Below are 19,796 nucleotides of genomic sequence, written 5' to 3' on the forward strand. Positions count from 1 at the left end.
TGTGGTTCAAGGTAGAACCTTGTTGTTGTCCATTGTTCTCAAAGATGGCCAAAATGAACCTTCAGCAAGCATCCTATGTAATGGGGACAAGCTAGAAGCATTTCCAATAAGATCGGGGGTGAAACAAAGATGTCCATTATCACCACTGTTGTTCAATATTGTACTGTAAATGTTAGCTTTAGTGATAAGAGAAGAAAAAGAAATTGAAGGTCTTAGAATAGGCAAAGAAGAAACAAAGCTATCACTCTTTGCATACAATATGATGATATAATTAGAGAATCCTAGAGAGTCAAGTAAAAAACTACTTGAAATAATAAAGAATTTTAACAAAGTTGCAGGCTATAAAATAAACCTATATAAATCATCAGCGCTTCTTTATATTATCAACAAAGTCCAACAGCAAGAGATAGAAACAGAAATTGCATTTAAAGTCACTGTAGACATTATAAAATATTTAGGACTCTACCTACCAAAAAAAACAAAACAAAACCAGAAACTGTATGAACACAATTACAAAACACTTTTCATGCAAATAAAATCAGATCTAAATAATTGGGAAAACACCAGTTGCTCATGGGTAGGCCAAGCTAATATAATAAAAATGACAATTCTACCTAAGCTAATTTACTTATTTAGTGCCATATCACTCAAACTACCAAAAATTATTTTATAGAATGAGAAAAAATAATAATAAGATTCATTTGAATAACAAAAGGTCCAGAATATCAAGGGAACTAATGAAAAGAAAGGCAGGGGAAGGTGGCCTAGCTGTTCCAGATCTTAAATTGTATTATAAAGCAGCAATCATCAAAACTACTTGGTACTGTCTAAAAAATAGTGGCAGATCAGTGGAATAAGTTAGGGATGCAAGACACAGTAGTCAATGACTATAGTGATCTACTATTTGATAAACCCAAAGACCCCAGCTTCTGGGATAAAAACTCACTCTTTGACAAAAACTGCTGGGAAAACTGGGAAGAGTATGGCAGAAACTAGGCATAGACCAAAATCTTACACCATATACTAAAGTAAAGTCAAAATGGGTTCACGATTTAGATATAAAGGCTGATACTATAAGAAAACTGATAGAGCAAGGATTTCCTGTTGAATTTATGGAGATCAGAAGAATTCATGATCAAACAGGAGATAGAGAAAATTATGAAATGCAAAATGGATAATTTTGATTACATTAAATTGAAAAGTTTTTGCACAAACAAAGCCAATGCAACCAAAATTAGGAGGGAAGTAGAAAACTGGGAAAGAATTTTTACAGTCAGTGTCTCTGATAAGGGCCTTATTTCTAAAATATATAGAGAATTAAGTGAAATTTACAAGAATATGAGTCATTCCCTAATTGATAAATGGTCAAAGGTAATGAACAGCAGTTCTCAGATGAAGAAATTAAAGCCATCTATAGTCATATCAAAAAATACTCTAAATTGCTATTGATTAGAGAAATGCAAATCAGAACAACTCTGAGGTACTACATCGCACCTATCAGATTGGCCAACGTGACAAAACAGGAAAATGATGAATGTTGGAGAAGATGTGGGAAAATTGGAGCACTCGTGCACTTTTGGTGGAGTTGTGAAATGATCTAACTATTTTGGAGAACAATTTGTAACTATGCCCAAAGGGCTATAGAAAGGTGCATACTCTTTGACTCAGCAATAGCACTTATAGGGCTATATCCCAAAGAGATCATACAAATGGGAAAAGGACCCACATGTACAAAAATAATTATAGCAGCTCTTTTTGTGGTGGCAAAGAATTGGAAATTGAGAGGATGCCCATAAATTGGAGAATGGCTGAACAAACTGTGGTATATGAATGTAATGGAATACTATTGTACTATCAGAAATGATGAACAGGCAGACTTCAGAAACACCTGGAAAGATTGGTATGGTCTGATGTTGAGTGAAGTGAGCAGAACCAGAAGAACATTGTACACAGTAACAACCATGTTGTGCAGTGACTAATATTGATGGACTTAGCCCTTCTCAGCAATACGGTAATCTGAGACATCTCCAAAGGCCTCATGATGGAAAACGCTATCCACATCCAAAGAAAGAACTATGGAGTTTGAATGCAGATCAAAGCATACTATTTGCTATTTTTTCTTCTGTTTTGCATTGTTTCTTTCTGGAGGTTCTTCCTATTGGTTCTAATTCTTACTTATAACATCACTAATGTGAAAATATGTTTAATAGGAATGTATATGTATAACCTATAGCCTATATCAGATTGTGTGCCATCTTGAGGAGTGAGGTGGGGAGGAAGTGTAGAAAAATTTAAAACTCAAAAGCTTATGGCAGTGATTGTTAATAAATCAAAATAAATTAATAAAAAAATAAAATAAATAAATTATCAAGGAAAACTGTCATGATATTTTAGAGTCAGAGTGTAAAATAGAAATTTAAAGAATCCACTGATCATCTCCTGAAAGAGATGGCAAAAGGGAAATTCCTAGGAATATTATAGCCAAATTTCAGAGTTCCCAGGTCAAGGACAAAATATTACAAGCAGCCAGAAAAAAACAATTCAAGTACTGTGAAAACACAATCAGGATAACAAAAGATTTAGCAGCTTCTACATTAAGGGATCAGAGGGCTTCAAATATGATATTCTGGAGGTCCAAGGAGCTAGGAAAAAACCAAGAATCACCTATCCATCACAACTGAGTATAATCCTCCGGGGGAAAAATGGAAATTCAATGAAATAGAAGACTTTCAAACATTCTTGATGAAAAGACCAGAGCTGAATAGAAAATTTGACTTTTACATCAAGACTCAAGAGAAGCATGACAAGGTAAATAGGAAAGAGAAATCATAAGGAACTTATTAAAGTTGAACTACATGGAAAGAAGATATTTGTAACTCATGAGACCTTTCTCAGTGCTAGTGAGATATATATATATATACACATATACATATATACACCTATACATATACATATACGTATACAGAAGGCAGAGGGTGAGTTGAATATGAAGGGATGCTATCTAAAAATGAAATTAAGGGGTGAAAGAGCATTGTAGTGGAAGAAGGAGAAAGAGAGAGTTAGAATGGGGTAAATTATCTCATAAAAGAGGCAAGAAAAAGTTTTTACAGTGGAGGGGAAGAGGGGGGAGGTGAGAGGGAATGAGTGAACTTTGCTTTCATCATATTTGGCTTAAGGAGGGAATAAAATACACACCAAATTGGGTATGGAAATCTATCTAACCTACAGGAAAATAGGGGAGAAGGGGATAAGAGATTGGAGGATGATAAAAGGGAGGGCAGATTAGGGGAGGGAGTCATCACAAGCAAACACTTTTGAGGTGGGACAGGGTCAAAGGAGAGAATAGAATAAATGGGAGGAGGGATAGGATGGAGGGAAATACAGTTAGTCTTTCACAACATGACTATTATAAAAGTGTTTTGCATGACTACACATATATGCCTATCGAATTGCTTGCCTTTTCAATGAGGACAGGTGGGGACGGAAGAAGGGAGACAATTTAGAACTCAAAGTTTTAAAAATGTATTTTAAAAATTGCAACTTGGAAATAAGATATACAGGAAAAGGGGTATAGAAATCTATCTTTCCCTACAGGAAAAGAGAAAGGGCAGGAGATAAGAGAAATGGAGTGGTGATAGAAGGGAGGGCAGATTGGGGGAAGGGGTATTCAGAATGCATGGTTTCTTAATGTGGGGGGAGTTGAGAGATGGGGAGAAAATCTGGAACTCAAAATCTTGTGGAAGTGAGTGTTAAAAACTAAAAATAAATAAATTAATTTAAAAATTAAAAAAAAAAAACATTGTCAGGTATCTTCCCACATCCCATAGCTTACTGCCAGAACCTCAGCCCTTATGGTGGCTGGTCATGGGATTTCTAAGATCCATGACATGGTAACATTAAAGACTGAGAAAGGATAAACACCAAGATATAGGTGTCTCCAGTTCAAGAAGATGTGTTAAAGTTTAAAATGTAATCTCATGTTTATATAGTGATTAAATTTGCAAACTGATTGGGGAAATCTCTTTTTTAAATTAGCTTGGAAAAAATTGGTAGAAAGTAATCCCCTTCAGGGTAGAGACTATTTTTGTTTTTGCTTTTTCATTGTATCCTCTGATTTTGTACAGTGCCTGGAGCATAGTAAAGGATTAATAACTGCTTTTTTGATTGATTGATTGATTGATTGATTGACTGATTGGTAGAACAGGCTCAACCTAACAAGAAAGAAAGTCTTGGCACTAACTTGAGAGTCACCTGGTGAAGAGTGGATACAACACTGTGCCTGGAATTAGGAATAACTGAGTTCAAATCCAACTTCAGACCCTTACAAGTTGTGTGACCCTGGACAAGGCACTTAACCTCTATTTGCCTCAGTTTCCTCAACTATAAAACATGGACAATGATAACATCTACCTTCCAGAATTATTGTGAGGATTAACTCATATAACATTTGTAAAATGAACAACAACAACAAAAAAACACACTTAGCACAGTACCTGGCAGCACTATATAAATTCTTATTCTCTTCTCCCCTACTAATAGTATCTAATGGAATTATGTAGTCTTCTAGTCACAGAGCCCATATTTCAACTCAAGATTTGGCATCAACAATTACTTAACCCTCTGGTTAAGTAACTGATCTCAGGAATAGTAATTTGCATTTCTATAGTGAGGTAATGGCAGGAATTGAGTGAAACACACTGACTCCATCTTGTGACTCAATTCTGGATTTATCTTAGTTTTCTTTCTATTCAGTTATGGGTCCAGTGACTCTAGTCCAACTAATGTCTTGTGAGAAAACTTTGTTCAATTATGGTAACTGTGAGTAACATTTATTGCATTGTTTAAACCTAGCCCTACATAGCTAGAAAGGTGGACCACCTCTATTTGTTGTTTAGAAACCTTTAAATAAGGACCTAAGTTATACTGACCAAAAACTCAGTCATATCTAAAGATGGATGCAAGGAATTTTCTCAAAATTAAATATCTCAAGCAATCTATATGTCTTACCTGAAAACTGGCCTCAAACTGATTAATCAGTTACTGTTTCCGTGTTCTTTTGATTGAATATAGACAGTTGGGAGGAATGTGACACATTTTTTCCTTATTTCAGGGAATTGCATCTGCTCCCTCTTGCCCCTCCCTAGTCTCAAAACTCATTCATCCCCACCCAACTCATAAAGCCCCTAATCATTTCTCCAATTAGAAATCAGATTATTAGGGGGCATCTTGGTGGCACAGTAGATAGAGTACTGGCCCTGGAGTCAAGAGGACCTGAGTTCAAATCCGGCTTCTGACACATAATACTTATTAGCTGTGTGACCCTGGGAACATCACTCAACTCATTGCCTAGCCAAAAAAAAAAAAAGAAATCAGATTACTTAATCTTGTATCCTGGTTTATATCCTGTTAATTGTTTTCTTTTAATGCATAAAAAATCTGTCTCCCCTTATATTTGGGTCCAGGGAAAAGCTAAGGAGGCCTGGTCCCAATTTGTTATGCAATTAACATGCATTGCTTAATAAATCAGTGTTCTCAGAAGCTTGAAAAAAAAGAGAATACAAGTTATTCCCCAATTGATAAGTGATCAAAGGATAATAAAAAGTTGTTACTGAAAAATCAAATCTACCTACAATATTATGAAAAAAGTGCTCCAAATCACTATTGATTAGAGAAATGCAAATTAAAATGACCCTGAAATGTCACCTCACACCTATCATACTGGTTAATATGAAAGAAAAAATATTATAAATATTAGAAGGGATTTGGGAAAATCAGGATGCATACACTTTTGGTAGAGTTGTGAGGTAATCCAACCATTCTGGAGAGCAATTTAGAATTATGTTCAAGGGTTATCAAACTGTGAATACCCTTTGATTCAGCAATACTACTACTAAGTCTGTGTCCCAAAGAGATTTTTAAAAAGGAAAAAAGGACCTATTTGTAGAAAAAAATATTTACAGCAACTCTTTTTATGGTGGCAAAGAATTAGAAATTGAGAGGAAGTCCATCAATTGGGGAATGGCTGAACAAGGTGTGGTATACAATTGTGATGGAATACTATTGTGTTATAAAAATGATGAGCAGGATGCTCTCAGAAAAACCTAGAAAGATTTACAGGAACTGATAGAAAGTGAAGTGAGCAAAACCAGGACAACATTGTACATAGTAATAGCAATATTGTATGATGATCAACAGTAAACAACTTAGCTATTTTCAATGATACAATCATCCAAGACAATTCCAAATGACTTATAATGAAAAATGCTCTCCACACCCAGAGATAGAATTGATGGCATCTAAATGCAGAGTGAAGCATACTATTTTTCACTTTTTTCATCTGTCATTTCCATATGGGAATTATAACTGATTTATAACATGCTGAAAAGCTGATTGGATCTGTTTACTTATTTGAATACTGTGAAGAGTAGAGAAGTCTCTGGTCTGATTAAATTTTGAGAAGATTAAAAACTTAAGAAGGGAACTTGTTGTCTCCTTACACCTAAAAGATTGCTGTATTATATTAGCGCAGTATAGGGGTAGGGTATCTGTGGCCCTGAGGTCACATTTGGTCTTCTAGGTCCTTGGATGCAGCCTTTTGACTGAGTTTAAGATTGGCCATGGAAAGATAGACTAAAAAATAATTGGAAACTATGTAATTTAATCCTAAAAAATGATTGGGTCAAAGAACAAATCATAGAAACAATCAATAACATTCAAGAGAATGACAATAATGAGACAACATACCAAAACTTATGGGATGCAGCAAAAGCAGTTCTTCAGGGAAGTTTTATATCTCTAAATGCTTACATAAATAAAATAGAAAAAGAGGAGATCAATGAATTGGGCATACAACTAAAAAAAATAGAAAAAGAACAAATTAAAAATTCTCAATTAAACACCAAATTAGAAATATTGAAAATCAAAGGAAAAATTAATAAAATTGAAATTAAGAAAACTATTGAACTAATAAATAAAACTAAGAGCTAGTTTTATGAAAAAACCAATAAAATAGATAAATCTTTGGTTAATCTAATTAAAAAAAATAAAGAAGAAAAGCAAATTACTAGTATCAAGAATGAAAAGGGTGAAACTATCACCAAGGAAGAGGAAATTAAAACAACAATTAGGAATCATTTTGCCCAACTATATGCCAACAAATTTGACAATCTTAGTGAAATGGATATATATTTACAAAAATATAAATTGCCCAGGTTAACAGAAGAGGAAGTAAAATACTTAAATAACCCCATCTCAGAAAAAGAAATTGAACAAGTCATTGATGAACTCCCTAGGAAGAAATCTCCAGGGCCAGATGGATTTACATTTGAATTCTATCAAACATTTAAAGAACAATTAATTCCAATACCATATAAACTATTTGGTAAAATAGGTAAAGAAGGAATCTTACCAAATTCTTTTTATGATTTAAATATGGTGCTGATACCTAAACCAGGAATAGTCAAAACAGAGAAAGAAAATTATAGACCAATTTCTCTAATGAATATAGATGCAAAAATTTTAAACAAAATATTAGCAAATAGATTACAGCAACTTGTCACATGAATAATACACTATGACTAGGTAGGATTTATACCAGTAATGCAGGGCTGGTTCAATATAAGGAAAACTATCAGCATAATCCATCATATCAATACCAAAACTAACAGAAATGACATGATCATCTCAATAGATGCAGAAAAAGCCTTTGACAAAATACAACACCCATTCCTATTAAAAACACTAGAGAGCATAGCTATAAATGGAGTATTTCTCAAAATAATAAATAGCATCTATCTAAAATCTTCAGCAAGCATAATATGCAATGGGGACAAGCTAGAAGCATTTCCAATAAGATCGGGGGTGAAACAAGGATGTCCATTATCACCACTGTTACTCAACATTGTACTGGAAACGTTAGCTTTAGTAATAAGAGAAGAAAAAGACATTGAAGGCATTAGAATAGGCAAAGAAGAAACAAAGCTATCACTCTTTGCAGATGACATGATGTTATACTCAGAGAATTGCAGAGAATCAAGTAAAAAACTACTTGAAATAATTAACAACTTTAGCAAAGTTGCAGGGTATAAAATAAATCCACATAAATCGTTGGCATTTCTATATATTACCAACAAAGCCCAACAGCAAGAGATAGAAAGAGAAATTCCACTTAAACTTACTGTAGAAATTATAAAATATTTAGGAGTCTACCTCCTGAAACAAACCCAGGAACTCTATGAGCACAATTACAAAACACTTTTCATGCAAATAAAATCAGATCTAAATAATTGGAAAAACATCAGTTGCTCATGGGTAGGCCGAGCTAATATAATAAAAATGACAATTCTCCCTAAACTAATTTACTTATTCAGTGCCATACCAATCAAACTACCAAAAAACTATTTTACAGAGTTAGAAAAAATAATAACAAAATTCATTTGGAAGAACAAAAGGTCCAGAATATCAAGAGAACTAATGAAAAGAAATGCAAGGGAAGGTGGCCTAGCCAATCCAGATCTTAAATTGTATTATAAAGCAGCAATCATTAAAACTGCTTGGTACTGGCTAAGAAATAGAGTGGTGGATCAGTGGAATAGGTTGAGTATGCAAGACACCATAATCAATGACTATAGTAATATATTATTTGATAAACCCAAAGACCCCAGCTTCTGTGATAAGAACCCACTCTTTGAAAAAATCTGCTGGGAAAACTGGAAAAGAGTATGGCAGAAACTCAGCATAGACCAAAATCTCACACCATATACCAAAATAAAGTCAAAATGGGTACATGATTTAGATATAAAAGCTGATACTATAAGCAAACTGGGAGAGCAAGGAATAGTTTACCTGTCAGATCTATGGAGAACAGAAGAATTCATGACCAAACAGGAGATAGAGAACATTACAAAAAGCAAAATAGATAATTTTGATTACATTAAATTGGAAAGTTTTTGCACAAAAAAAGCCAATGCAACTAAGATTAGAAGGAAGGTAGAAAATTGGGAAATAATTTTTACAACCAGTCTCTCTGATAAGGGCCTCATTTCTAAAATATATAGAGAATTAAGTCAAATTTATAAGAATATAAGCCATTCCCCAATTGATAAATGGTCAAGGGATATGAACAGACAGTTCTCAGATGAAGAAATTAAAGTCATCTATAGTCATATGAAAAAATGTTTTAAATCACTATTGATTAGAGAAATGCAAATCAAAACAACTCTGAGGTACCACATCACACCTATCAGAATGGCCAACAAGACAAAACAGGAAAATGATAAATGTTGGAGAAGATGTGAGAAATTGGAACACTAATGCATTGTTGGTGGAGTTGTGAAATGATCCAACCATTTTTGAGAACAATTTGGAACTATGCCCAAAGGGCTATAAAAATGTGCATACCCTTTGACCCAGCATAGCACTTCTAGGGCTGTATCCCAAAGAGATCAAACAAATGGGAAAAGGACCTACATGTAGAAAAATATTCATAGCAGCTCTTTTTGTGGTGGCAAAGAACTGGAAATTGAGAGGATGCCCATCAATTGGGGAATGGCTGAGTAAGTTGTGGTATATGAGTGTGATGGAATACTATTGTACTATAAGAAAAGATGAACAGGGTGACTTCAGAAAAACCTGGAAAGACTTGTATGGTCTGATGCTGAGTGAAATGAGCAGAACTAATAGAACATTGTACACAATAACAGCCACGTTGTGTGATGACTGATATTGATAAACTTAACCCTTCCTGGCAATACAAGAACCTAAGTCATCTCCAGAGGCCTTGTGATGGAAAATGCTATCCACATCCAAAGAAAGAACTAAGGAAAACAAATTGCTATTTTTTTCTCTTTTTTTGAGTTCTGTTTACTTACAACATCACTAATGTGAAAATATGTTTAATATGAATGTAAATATATAACCTTTATCAGATTGTGCGCCGTCTTGGGGAGGGTGGTGGGGAGGAAGGGGGAGAAAAATTGTAAACTCAAAAACATATGGAAGTGATTAGTGATAAATCAAAATAAATTAATAAAATAAAAAAGGAAATAGATAAATAAATAAATAAACAAAAAAAATAGTTACGATAATGGGCATCCTTGTTTTTTTCTTGTCTTTATTTTCATCTTTTTTCCCTAGTGTTGAATTTGATTCACACCAACCCAGAGAGCCAAACAAAACTCAGTAAGTAGTATTTTAGTTGCCTCAAACCCAAAATGAGAGTTTGGTTAATGGAGATAATGCTGGTAGTTTTATATCTCTCTTTTATTCGTTCTTTACAATTTAGATACTTAGGTAGAGTTACAGACTTTTCACAAAAGTATATCATGAGAGATTTTCCAAATAGAAAGGGGACTCAAACCATTTCATGAGGATTTTCTTACTCTCTAAAACAGTTGTGCCCCTCTACATGCTACTGTGGTGTCCTTCCTAGCTTTGCTGCTTTTAGTCCCTCTAAACTCAGTCATTCTAGCTGTTGGATTGTTATGCACTCTGTATGGTGTTCCTACCTCTTTCCCAGAAAACAAGGACTGGTTGGGCCTTAATTGTTCTTATGATATTTGTGGGTTCAGTGAATAGCTAGCTTGACTATTCATATGTCATGGCATTTACACCATCACAAAATGCAAAAACAAAGAAACAAACAAACAAGCCTTCTATACCTCTTCCCTTGGTAGGCTTCTCTCTCAATGACTCTATCAAACTACTTGACCCCATCCCTGGTTACCATTTGTGGACAATCACACACAGAGAGGAAGTGAGGCAGATTCCATTGCTCTGCATGTAGTTTTCTCAATTTTTATTACATCACTTGGTCTTTAAAGACAGAAAAGATCTTCACCTAAGCAATTTTAACAAAAAGTTTGAGTTACCAAAAGAGAAATTTTACTACCTATAGTGCTTGTGCATTGGTATGTGTATTTGTGACAGTACAATTAATCTAAATGTGGGAACAAGACTAATCCCTGTGGTGCCATTTCTCCATTAGAGTTGATATGATTTTCTACTCACTTATCATTGAACCATAGGGTTCAATCAATCCTCAGTACTTCATTTTAGCAAGGAGCAATTGGTTATGTGGCACAAGTAAATTTTGGAGGGAAGACATGATTAATGGAAGGCTGACATGAGTGATACATTACATTAGGATGTTCTAGTGGGGAAGAACCCTGGTGACATAAATTGTTGAAAGTTGAGTAGGAGGTTCAGGCTAATCAGTAAGGGAAATTTATAAGAAAAATATGACTTTCTCAACTTTGCAATGTTGTCTACATCTGACTTGTATATCGAAGGAAATAAATCACTAGTGTGAAGAAGCAGAAAATTTAAGATCTCAGTGACTTTTAATGTTGCTACTTGCACCAGGAGATTCTCCACTCTTTCCTGAATTTCTTTAGTGCATCCTTCACATCCTTGTTCCTAAGACTGTAAATCCAGGGGTTTAGCATAGGGATGATTATGGTATAGATCACTGAGGACACTTTCTGTTCAATGATGTTGCTGGTTGATGCAGGCTGACAGTACATAAAAATAATGGAGCCATACAGGACAACCACAGATGCCAAGTGAGATCCACAGGTGCTGAAGGCTTTGGACCTGCCCTTAGCAGAATGGATCCTGAGGATGCTGGAGAGGATTAAAACATAAGAGATCAAGACAGGTAGAGTGGTTATCAATGATGTGATCACAACATGAAGTACCACCAAAAGCTCACTGATGTAGGTACTAGAACAGGAGAGCTTCAAAAGGGGAGAAATGTCACAAAAATAATGACTAATAACATTGTTTCCACAGAAGGACAGTCTGGCTAGACCACTTGTATGTGTAATGGCTCCAAAGATCCCCATAGTATACACTCCTACCACTAACAGGAAGCAGATATTCTGGGACATGGCACTGTTATAGGTCAGGGGTCTACAGATGGCAACATAACGATCATAGGCCATGGATGTCAACATGTAGCAGTCAGCAATAGCAAAAATAGAGAAGAAAAAGAACTGAGTCAAGCACCCTGAGTAAGAGATGATGTTCTTCTCTGATACAAAGCTCACCAGCATTTTGGGAATAATGACAGAGGAGTAGCAAAGATCAACAAAGGACAAGTTACTAAGAAAATAGTACATGGGAGCGTGAAGCTGAGAACTGATCCTGATAAGAAGGAGTAATCCCACATTCCCCATCATGGAGATAATGTATATTTGAAAGAAGAGTAAGAAGAGGGGGAGCTGCAGTTCTGGCTGGTCTGTTAATCCCATAAGGATAAAGTCTGTCACCATGGAATGATTCCCTGTAATCATTGTCCTTTGAAATTTCAGGTGGAAATCTGTGGAGATGGGAAAAAAATAGTGTTATTAGACAGAGATGACTATTTCCCAATGTCTGCTGACCTAAGATTCCATGAATGCTATAATTTCTTCTTGAACTCAACAGTAGCAGTAGACACTATTATCCACTTGTATTCATAAACTATTAATATAAATCTAGGTTATGACATTTAAGTCTAAGATTTGAAAGTAGCTTAAATATCCTATAATCTAATCAATACCGACACAATAATTTCTGTCTACTATAGAAACAAGTTAGATGAAATAAAGAGCTCCATCTAGTTAAGAAATCTCACAATAAGATGAAGATAGAACAAAATAATGGATATAATATAAAGTTAACTTAATTTTTTTTCTGGAGGACAGAATGATCAAATAGTATCATAAGCAAAAAAAGAAAACCTGAAAATTCCTCAGATGGAAAGATTTAGAAACAATAATTAAAAGTGTGACAGATCTAGAGGAGAAATCAAAGAGAGACAATTTAATGATTATTGAATTTCCTAAAAACTGTGAGAATCTAATTTCTACATTTCAGAAAACATAAACTAAGTGATAGCTTGATCATTTTCAATGGAAAATAATCCAAAATTCAACTCTTCAAGACACAAAAATATCAAACTTCAAGACCATAATAAAATGGAAATGATAATATAGCAGTTCAGACCAAAGGCACTATGAATATAATGAACACAGAGACCCATAGGAAGAAATAAATTTATACAAAATAAATTCCATAAGAAGAATCAGGAAAACAATATACATAATGATCACAACAATGTTTGAAAGAAACAAAAACATAAAATAATTGAAATTGAATGATGTGAAATTATAATGACCAAGTTTTCCCCAAAGAAGAAATCTGAGAAAGTGTCTTCTCACCTACTTTGAAAATGATGTAACTATGAGTATAGAACCAGGCTGAGTTTTTATTTGTTTAATTGAACTTTCTCTCCCTCTGTTTCTCTCTCTGATTTTTGTAACAAGTGATGGCTCTTTAAAAGGGGTAGGAGGAAGTGGTATCTTGCAAACTGTAGGTGATATAAAAGCAAATATTATCAACAAAATTTATTATAAAAACAAAGGCATCAATCATATTCTAAAAAAGCCAGTTCCATTTTATAATATTTTTCCAGAAAATTGTGAAATCACAGAAAAAGTAGAAATTAAATATTTTTAAAGTTTCTCTCCATTCCACACTTCAGAGAGCTGTACAGAGGTGTGAAGTCATTGCTGTGAAGGATTTCCAGGGACAAACAATAAGTAACTAATCTGTAAATTCTTTTATAATAATTCATGGAGCACAATGAAATTGGGTAACTTCTCCTCAGTCGCAAATTTAATATGTAACACAAGCAGGTTTGAACCTAGATTTTCATGACTCCAAAGCTGGTCCTCTATAACACTGTGCCTCTCATTTTGAAATTCTCATTGCTCCCATGAGAATAAAAGCTGAAAATTATTATCCTTTTTTTCTTTCTCATGGTTTTTCTTTTGCTCTGATTCTTCTTTCACAGCATGAGTAATGTGGAAATATGTCTAATATGATTGTACATGTATAGCCTATCAGATTGCATGCCATGTTGTGGGGGGACAGAGGGGGGACAAAAATATTTGGAACTCAAAATCTTGTAAAAGTGAATGTTGAAAACTAAAAACAAAATAAAAGTATTTCAGCTCAAAAATAATATAAATCTTCCAAAAGAAAAGAATTGAAGTTGAAATGATCACTTTTCTTGACTATTACAAAAGCATTTTATTTGTCTTTCCTCCTGATCTCTCTCTCTCCCCTCTAATGAATCCTTCATATCACATCCAGAATAAACTTCCTAAGTATAGACTTGGTCAGGTTGTTACTCTTCTCAAATGTCATTAGTGACTTTATAGTGTATATTAAGCAAATTTCAGCTACCACTGTCTGTCAATCAAGGTCATCCACAACTTGAGGCACTTACTTTTCCAAGTTAATTCCATATTCCCTGCTATGTGTTCTAAAATTCATTCATTCTTTTACTCCTTCATTTGACAAAAAAATATTCAACAGCTGGTATTTTTAAAACACAGGTGATATTATTGAAATTTATATGACATAGTGTCTAAATCAAAAAGTTTTTATTAAGCACCTACTCTGTGCCAGGCACTGTGTGTGCTAGGACATGGAGATATAAGTGATGAAGAAAGAAACAATCCCTACCTGAAAGGAATCAGTATTGTACCTCATAAGTTTTCAGTCTAGTAGGGGTGAAAGTCATTGAATAAACCTGGTTTCTTAGAATGACCTTGGGTGAAGAACCTGGATTCAAATCATAGTCCTACTACTTACTACCTGTGGGACATTGGACAATTAATTAGTCTCTAAGAGCTTCAGTTTCCTCAACTGTAAAATACAGAGCTGAATAATATGAGCTCCAAATTTCTTTCCAGCTCTAATTTTATCTTACAACAACCTAATGAAATAAAAAATATATAAAAGTGATGTTTCTAAGATTATTCTTTAACTCAGATAACTTATGATAGACAAAGACTTTCATCACATTAGCATGAATATCTCAGCCCTCAGTTATCTCCTCTTAAGCTGATCATGATGTATAAATACAGCCATAAACCTATGTAAGATCAATAAACTTCTCAAACCCAGTCCCTCCCCTTTGTCATGTTAACATGTACATCAATTCTTCAGAAAGCTGTAATTCCATCACTTTGTTTACCTCTTTCAGTGACTAAGATTACAGATGTGAGAAATGAATATTTCTCTTATATTTGATAACTAATTATTCAATCAGTACCAAGGTTTTTCCCATTTTCTACTTCCTCATCCAGAAACCAAGTAGCCTGGGTAATCTCTCTTAAAAATTTGCCCAGGCCAAGATCTAGTCAGACAGTAAAAGAAGTTCCAAGTTTGGACTAATGGGTTTATTCCTGCTCATTGGGTTTGCTCAGACAGGTCTAGGGAAATGTTGATTCCCCCTTTTGTCAGACAGGTGATATGGAAATGGATAAATCTCTTTGACCAAGATTTGGGTACCCAATCACATACTCCAAGACCCTCATTTTAATATAGTCTACCATCAATTCTGTTAACCAATCTGAGTTGATTGGTACCCATCAGGAACATATGGTCTTTGAAGGGCATATTTAAGCCCACCAACATGAGGGGGTCTTTGGTCTAAGAGAGAGGGCCAAATGGCCATCCTTTTATTAATAAGTATGCTGGTCTTATTAATAAAATTGTTCAATTACCCAGAAATTGTGTCTTTCAGAATTTTTTAATTGTCATACAGTCTCTTTTTAATTGAGACCTGTGATGGGAAAGTTATTCAACATCATAAAGTGAAACATGCAGGTAGCATAATCAAATACCTTTTAATATTGATTTTTATAAAATAAAATATTTTAATATTTCTTTATTTCCTAATTTCATTGACTATTTCTCCCCTCCTCAGAGTAATTCTCTTTGGATAGCTTTTGGAAATCTCTTTTCTTTTGAGTATATTGAGAAGATGAAATGTGTCATTCGAGGAATATTAAGTAGACCATTATCACTGTATCAAAGAGCTTGTGTTAGGGTATAAGTATATGTATATTGGAGTTGGGGCAGGTTATGAAAGCCTTCAAATATCAAAGGGAGAATTTTATATATGATTCTGGAAGTGATAGGGAATCACAAGAGTTTGTTGAGTAGGGAGGTGATATGGTCAATTTTAGGAAGATCACTTTGACAATGGGGTGGTAGATGAAATGAAGTGGAAATACTTGTGACAAGAAGACCAATTAATGGACTTTTGCAACAGTTTGGGGGTGAGATGATGAAGACCTGCAACAGGGTGGTGAAAGAGAGAGAAGAGGGGATGTGTGTTAGAAGTTACAAAAGTAAAATTTACAGGCGTTGGCAAAATACTGGATATAGGAATAAGGAAGATTGAGGAGTCAAGGATGAAATCTATGTTGTGAGCATTGGTGTCTAGAAAGATAGTGGTGCCCTTAAGAGAGAAGGTTTGTTTGTTTGTTTGCTTGTTTGTTTTTCAGAAAAATAAATGGTTTAAACCAGGTCACATCCAAGGATTGATGCAAGAATTTTTTTCACAATTATACATCTCAAGCAACTCATGTGTCTTTTCTGAAAACTGGCTCCATTCTGATCAATCAGTCATTGTTTCCATGTTCCTTTGATTGTTTACAGATCCTTGGGGAAAGTGGGACATCTCCTCTTGTAATTTCAGGGAATTGTGCCTCTTCACTTTCCCCCTTCCAATGAGGAAGGTCCCTAATATTTCCTATAATTGGAAATCAGATTATCAAATTGTGTATACTGGTCAATTTTTCTCTTTTCATTAATTGGTGCTATTTGATTCATTTTTAATGCATAAAAATGGATCTCACCCTGCATTCTGGGTCCAGTGCCAAAGATGAAGAGGCCTTGTCCCAGTTTATTGAGCATGTATATATATATATATACTATATACTCTATATACTTATAAACTTGTATGTTTTTTTTCCCTCAGCAACGCAGTGATGGACACAGAGAACTATGTCTCTCTGTGATCCTACCATTCGGGGTTCACTTACTCCCAAGGGTAGGACAAGCAAGCATTCAAGTTCTCTGCAAGGTGTAAATTTTGTGTCCACTTTTGTTTCTGCCTTGTAGTGGTTTTAAACCTTCACAGTAACTGGTGTGCCTTGATATCTACAAAATAAACACCAACTTGCCAAGGAGAGCAGGAATTTTGTCATTAAAAATAAAAAAAAAACTAACAATATAAAATGCCCCTAGTTATGCTAACTGCTTATTTCTCACTAGGTTCCAGACATAGAAGAAAAAGGAGGGTGGATGAGATAAGCAAGTGATACCACTCTTTCTCTCCATCATCTTAGCATGTATAGGGAAGGGCAGAGAAAGGGGTTTCCTTCTAGTCTCATCTCATTAAGTTAAAACAAATCATCAGTGTATGTCTCAGACATCCTTAGGCCTACTTTTTAGTTCAGGCATATGAAATTTGGTTACTTGCCTTATTCCTGTCAGAATTAGGAGAGTCAGTGCACTGATGATGATTTTCCTCAATCTCTTGTAATGTGAAAATGATTCGTAAAGGTTATTGACACAGCAATTGTCAACTGACAGGATTTTGATGATGATTCTTCAAGGGTGGGATTGTTGGAAATTTCTGAAAAAGTAGAAGATAAAATAAATAAAACAAAATAAAAATTTAACAAACTACCAGGTAGAAGCATGAGAAGAAACCACCTTTTCTCTGAGCTGTTTAGTTCTAGGTGAAGAAGGATTTTTATTTGTCCAATGAATATCTGAAAGAAAATTTCTCCGAGAAAATGAATGAGAACAGCTGGTCTTTCAATCTTTCTTTACTTCAGAGCTTGGTCTCCCTGGGAAAGAGGCAATTGCATGGAGTATGTCTGTCACTAATTAATGACATTCCCATTAGCATTTCTGATGTCTACAGAAGAACTGAACCCCTTTGCTGGTAGGATGAACAGGGATCATGGTTAAGTGTGGAGGTGAAGGTACTGGAGTTAGGAAAATACCAGAGAATCTCCCTAGACATTTCTGTGGGCTGTTCCCTCAGCTCACTGTTCTCCTGATTTCTTTCACCTTAGAAACTGAGAGTGTTTTCCTACAGAGCATAATATTTCCTATTCTTTAAACATACCCCTACTCTTTGCTTCACAATTAAGTTCAACTGTTTGGGTTTTCCTATCTTTTCTACTATTATCATAAAAAAATCTTCAAATAAGCCCAATATTTCTTTTTAGATAAACTTGCTCAATTAAATATAATTCAGCAAGTATTTATTAAGCATCAATCATACATGAAGACAATATGGATATTGAAAAGGAGGTAATAAGTATTTTCTAGCAATGTGCTATACCCTTTTACAAATATTATCTTATTTAATCCTCACAATAATCCTGTGAGTTAGGTGTTGTCATTATTCCTATTTTACAGTTGAAGAAGTTGAAGTGGGCATAAGTTGAGAGGTTAAGGACCCTTGTCACACTCCTGATGTCTGAGTCCAAATTTGAAGTGAGGTCTTCCTGATTTCAGACCCAACACTATATCCACTGCCCCACCAACTGCATAAAGACAAAAGCAAAAAAACTTTATTTGCAATGAGTTTACTTTCTTTTTTCTTTTGGATTTAGAAAAAATAATTAATTAATTTTTGGTTTTCAACATTCATTCCCAATACATTTTGAGTTTTATTAGTTAAATAGTTTTCTTAATTTCTATTTTTTTAATCTTTCCTTTGATTTTCAGAATTTCTAATTTGATATTTAATTGGGGATTTTCAATTTATTCTTTTTCTAGTTTTTTCGGTTGTATACCCAATTCATTGACCTCTTCTTTTTCTATTTTATCCATGTAAGCATTTAGAGATGTAAAACTTCCCCTAAGAACTGCTTTTGCTGGATCCTATAAATTTTGGTATGTTTTCTCATTATTGTCATTCTCTTGGATGAAATTATTGATTGTTTCAGTGACTTGTTGTTTGATCCACTCATCCTTTAGCATTAGATTATTTAGTTTCCCATTAATTTTTAATCTCTATTTCCATTGACCTTTATTGCATGTAATTTTTATTGCATCATGATCTGAAAAGGATACATTTAATATTTCTGCCTTTCTGCATTGGATTGTGAGGTTTTATGCCCTAGTACATGGTCAATTTTTTTGTATATGCCATGTATTGCTGAGAAGAAGGCATGTTCCTTTCTGTCCACATTCAGTTTTCTCCAGGGGTCAACCATATTTAACTTTTCTAAAATTTTATTCATCTCCTTAACTTCTTTCTTGTTTATTTTGTGGTTAGATTTATCTAGTTCAGAGAGGGGGAAGTTGAGGTCCCCCACTAGTATAGTTTTGCTATCTATTTCTTCCTGTATCTCCCTTAACTTCTTTAAGAATTTGGATGCATTAATACTTGGTGCATATATGTGTAGTAGGGATATTACTTCATAGTCTATGGTATCTTTTAGCAGGATATAGTTTCTTTCCTTATCTTTGTTAATTATATCTATTTTTGCTTTTGCTTTGTCTGAGATTAGGATTGCTACCCCTGCTTTTTTTTTTTTTTTTACTTCAGCTGAAGCATAGTATCTTCTGCTCCAGCCTTTTACCTATACCCTATGTGTATCCTTCTCCTTCAAATGTATTTCTTGTAAACAACATATTGTGGGATTATGGTTCTTAACCCATTCTGCTATCTGTTTCCTTTTTATAAGGGAGTTCATCCCATTCACATTCACCATTATGATTAATATCTGTGTCTTCTTCTCCATCCTATTCCCCTGATCCATTTATGCTTTTCTCACTCCTTTCTCAGTTTCCCTCCTCAGTAGAGTTTTGCTTTTATCCATCACCTTCCTCAGTCTGACCTCCCTTCTATTAAATCCATTCCTTTTCTTTTCCATTTCCCCTCCTACTTCCTATAGGGTAAGTTAGATTTCTATACCAAACTGATT

The 19,796-nt window shown here is 34.4% G+C and overlaps 1 protein-coding gene across 1 annotated transcript; it reads right to left on the reverse strand.

Moving 5' to 3' along the window:
• Nucleotides 1-11,348: 11,348 nt before the first annotated feature.
• On the reverse strand, nucleotides 11,349-12,314 carry LOC114042096. Its single transcript, XM_027860786.1, has one exon. It carries the CDS (start codon nucleotides 12,291-12,293, stop codon nucleotides 11,349-11,351), a length of 945 nt encoding a protein of 314 aa, XP_027716587.1. The 5' UTR covers nucleotides 12,294-12,314.
• Nucleotides 12,315-19,796: the final 7,482 nt, after the last annotated feature.

This window comes from Vombatus ursinus, unplaced genomic scaffold (genome assembly GCF_900497805.2).
Source record: "Vombatus ursinus unplaced genomic scaffold, bare-nosed wombat genome assembly UNPS02014258.1, whole genome shotgun sequence".
NCBI lineage: Eukaryota > Metazoa > Chordata > Mammalia > Diprotodontia > Vombatidae > Vombatus > Vombatus ursinus.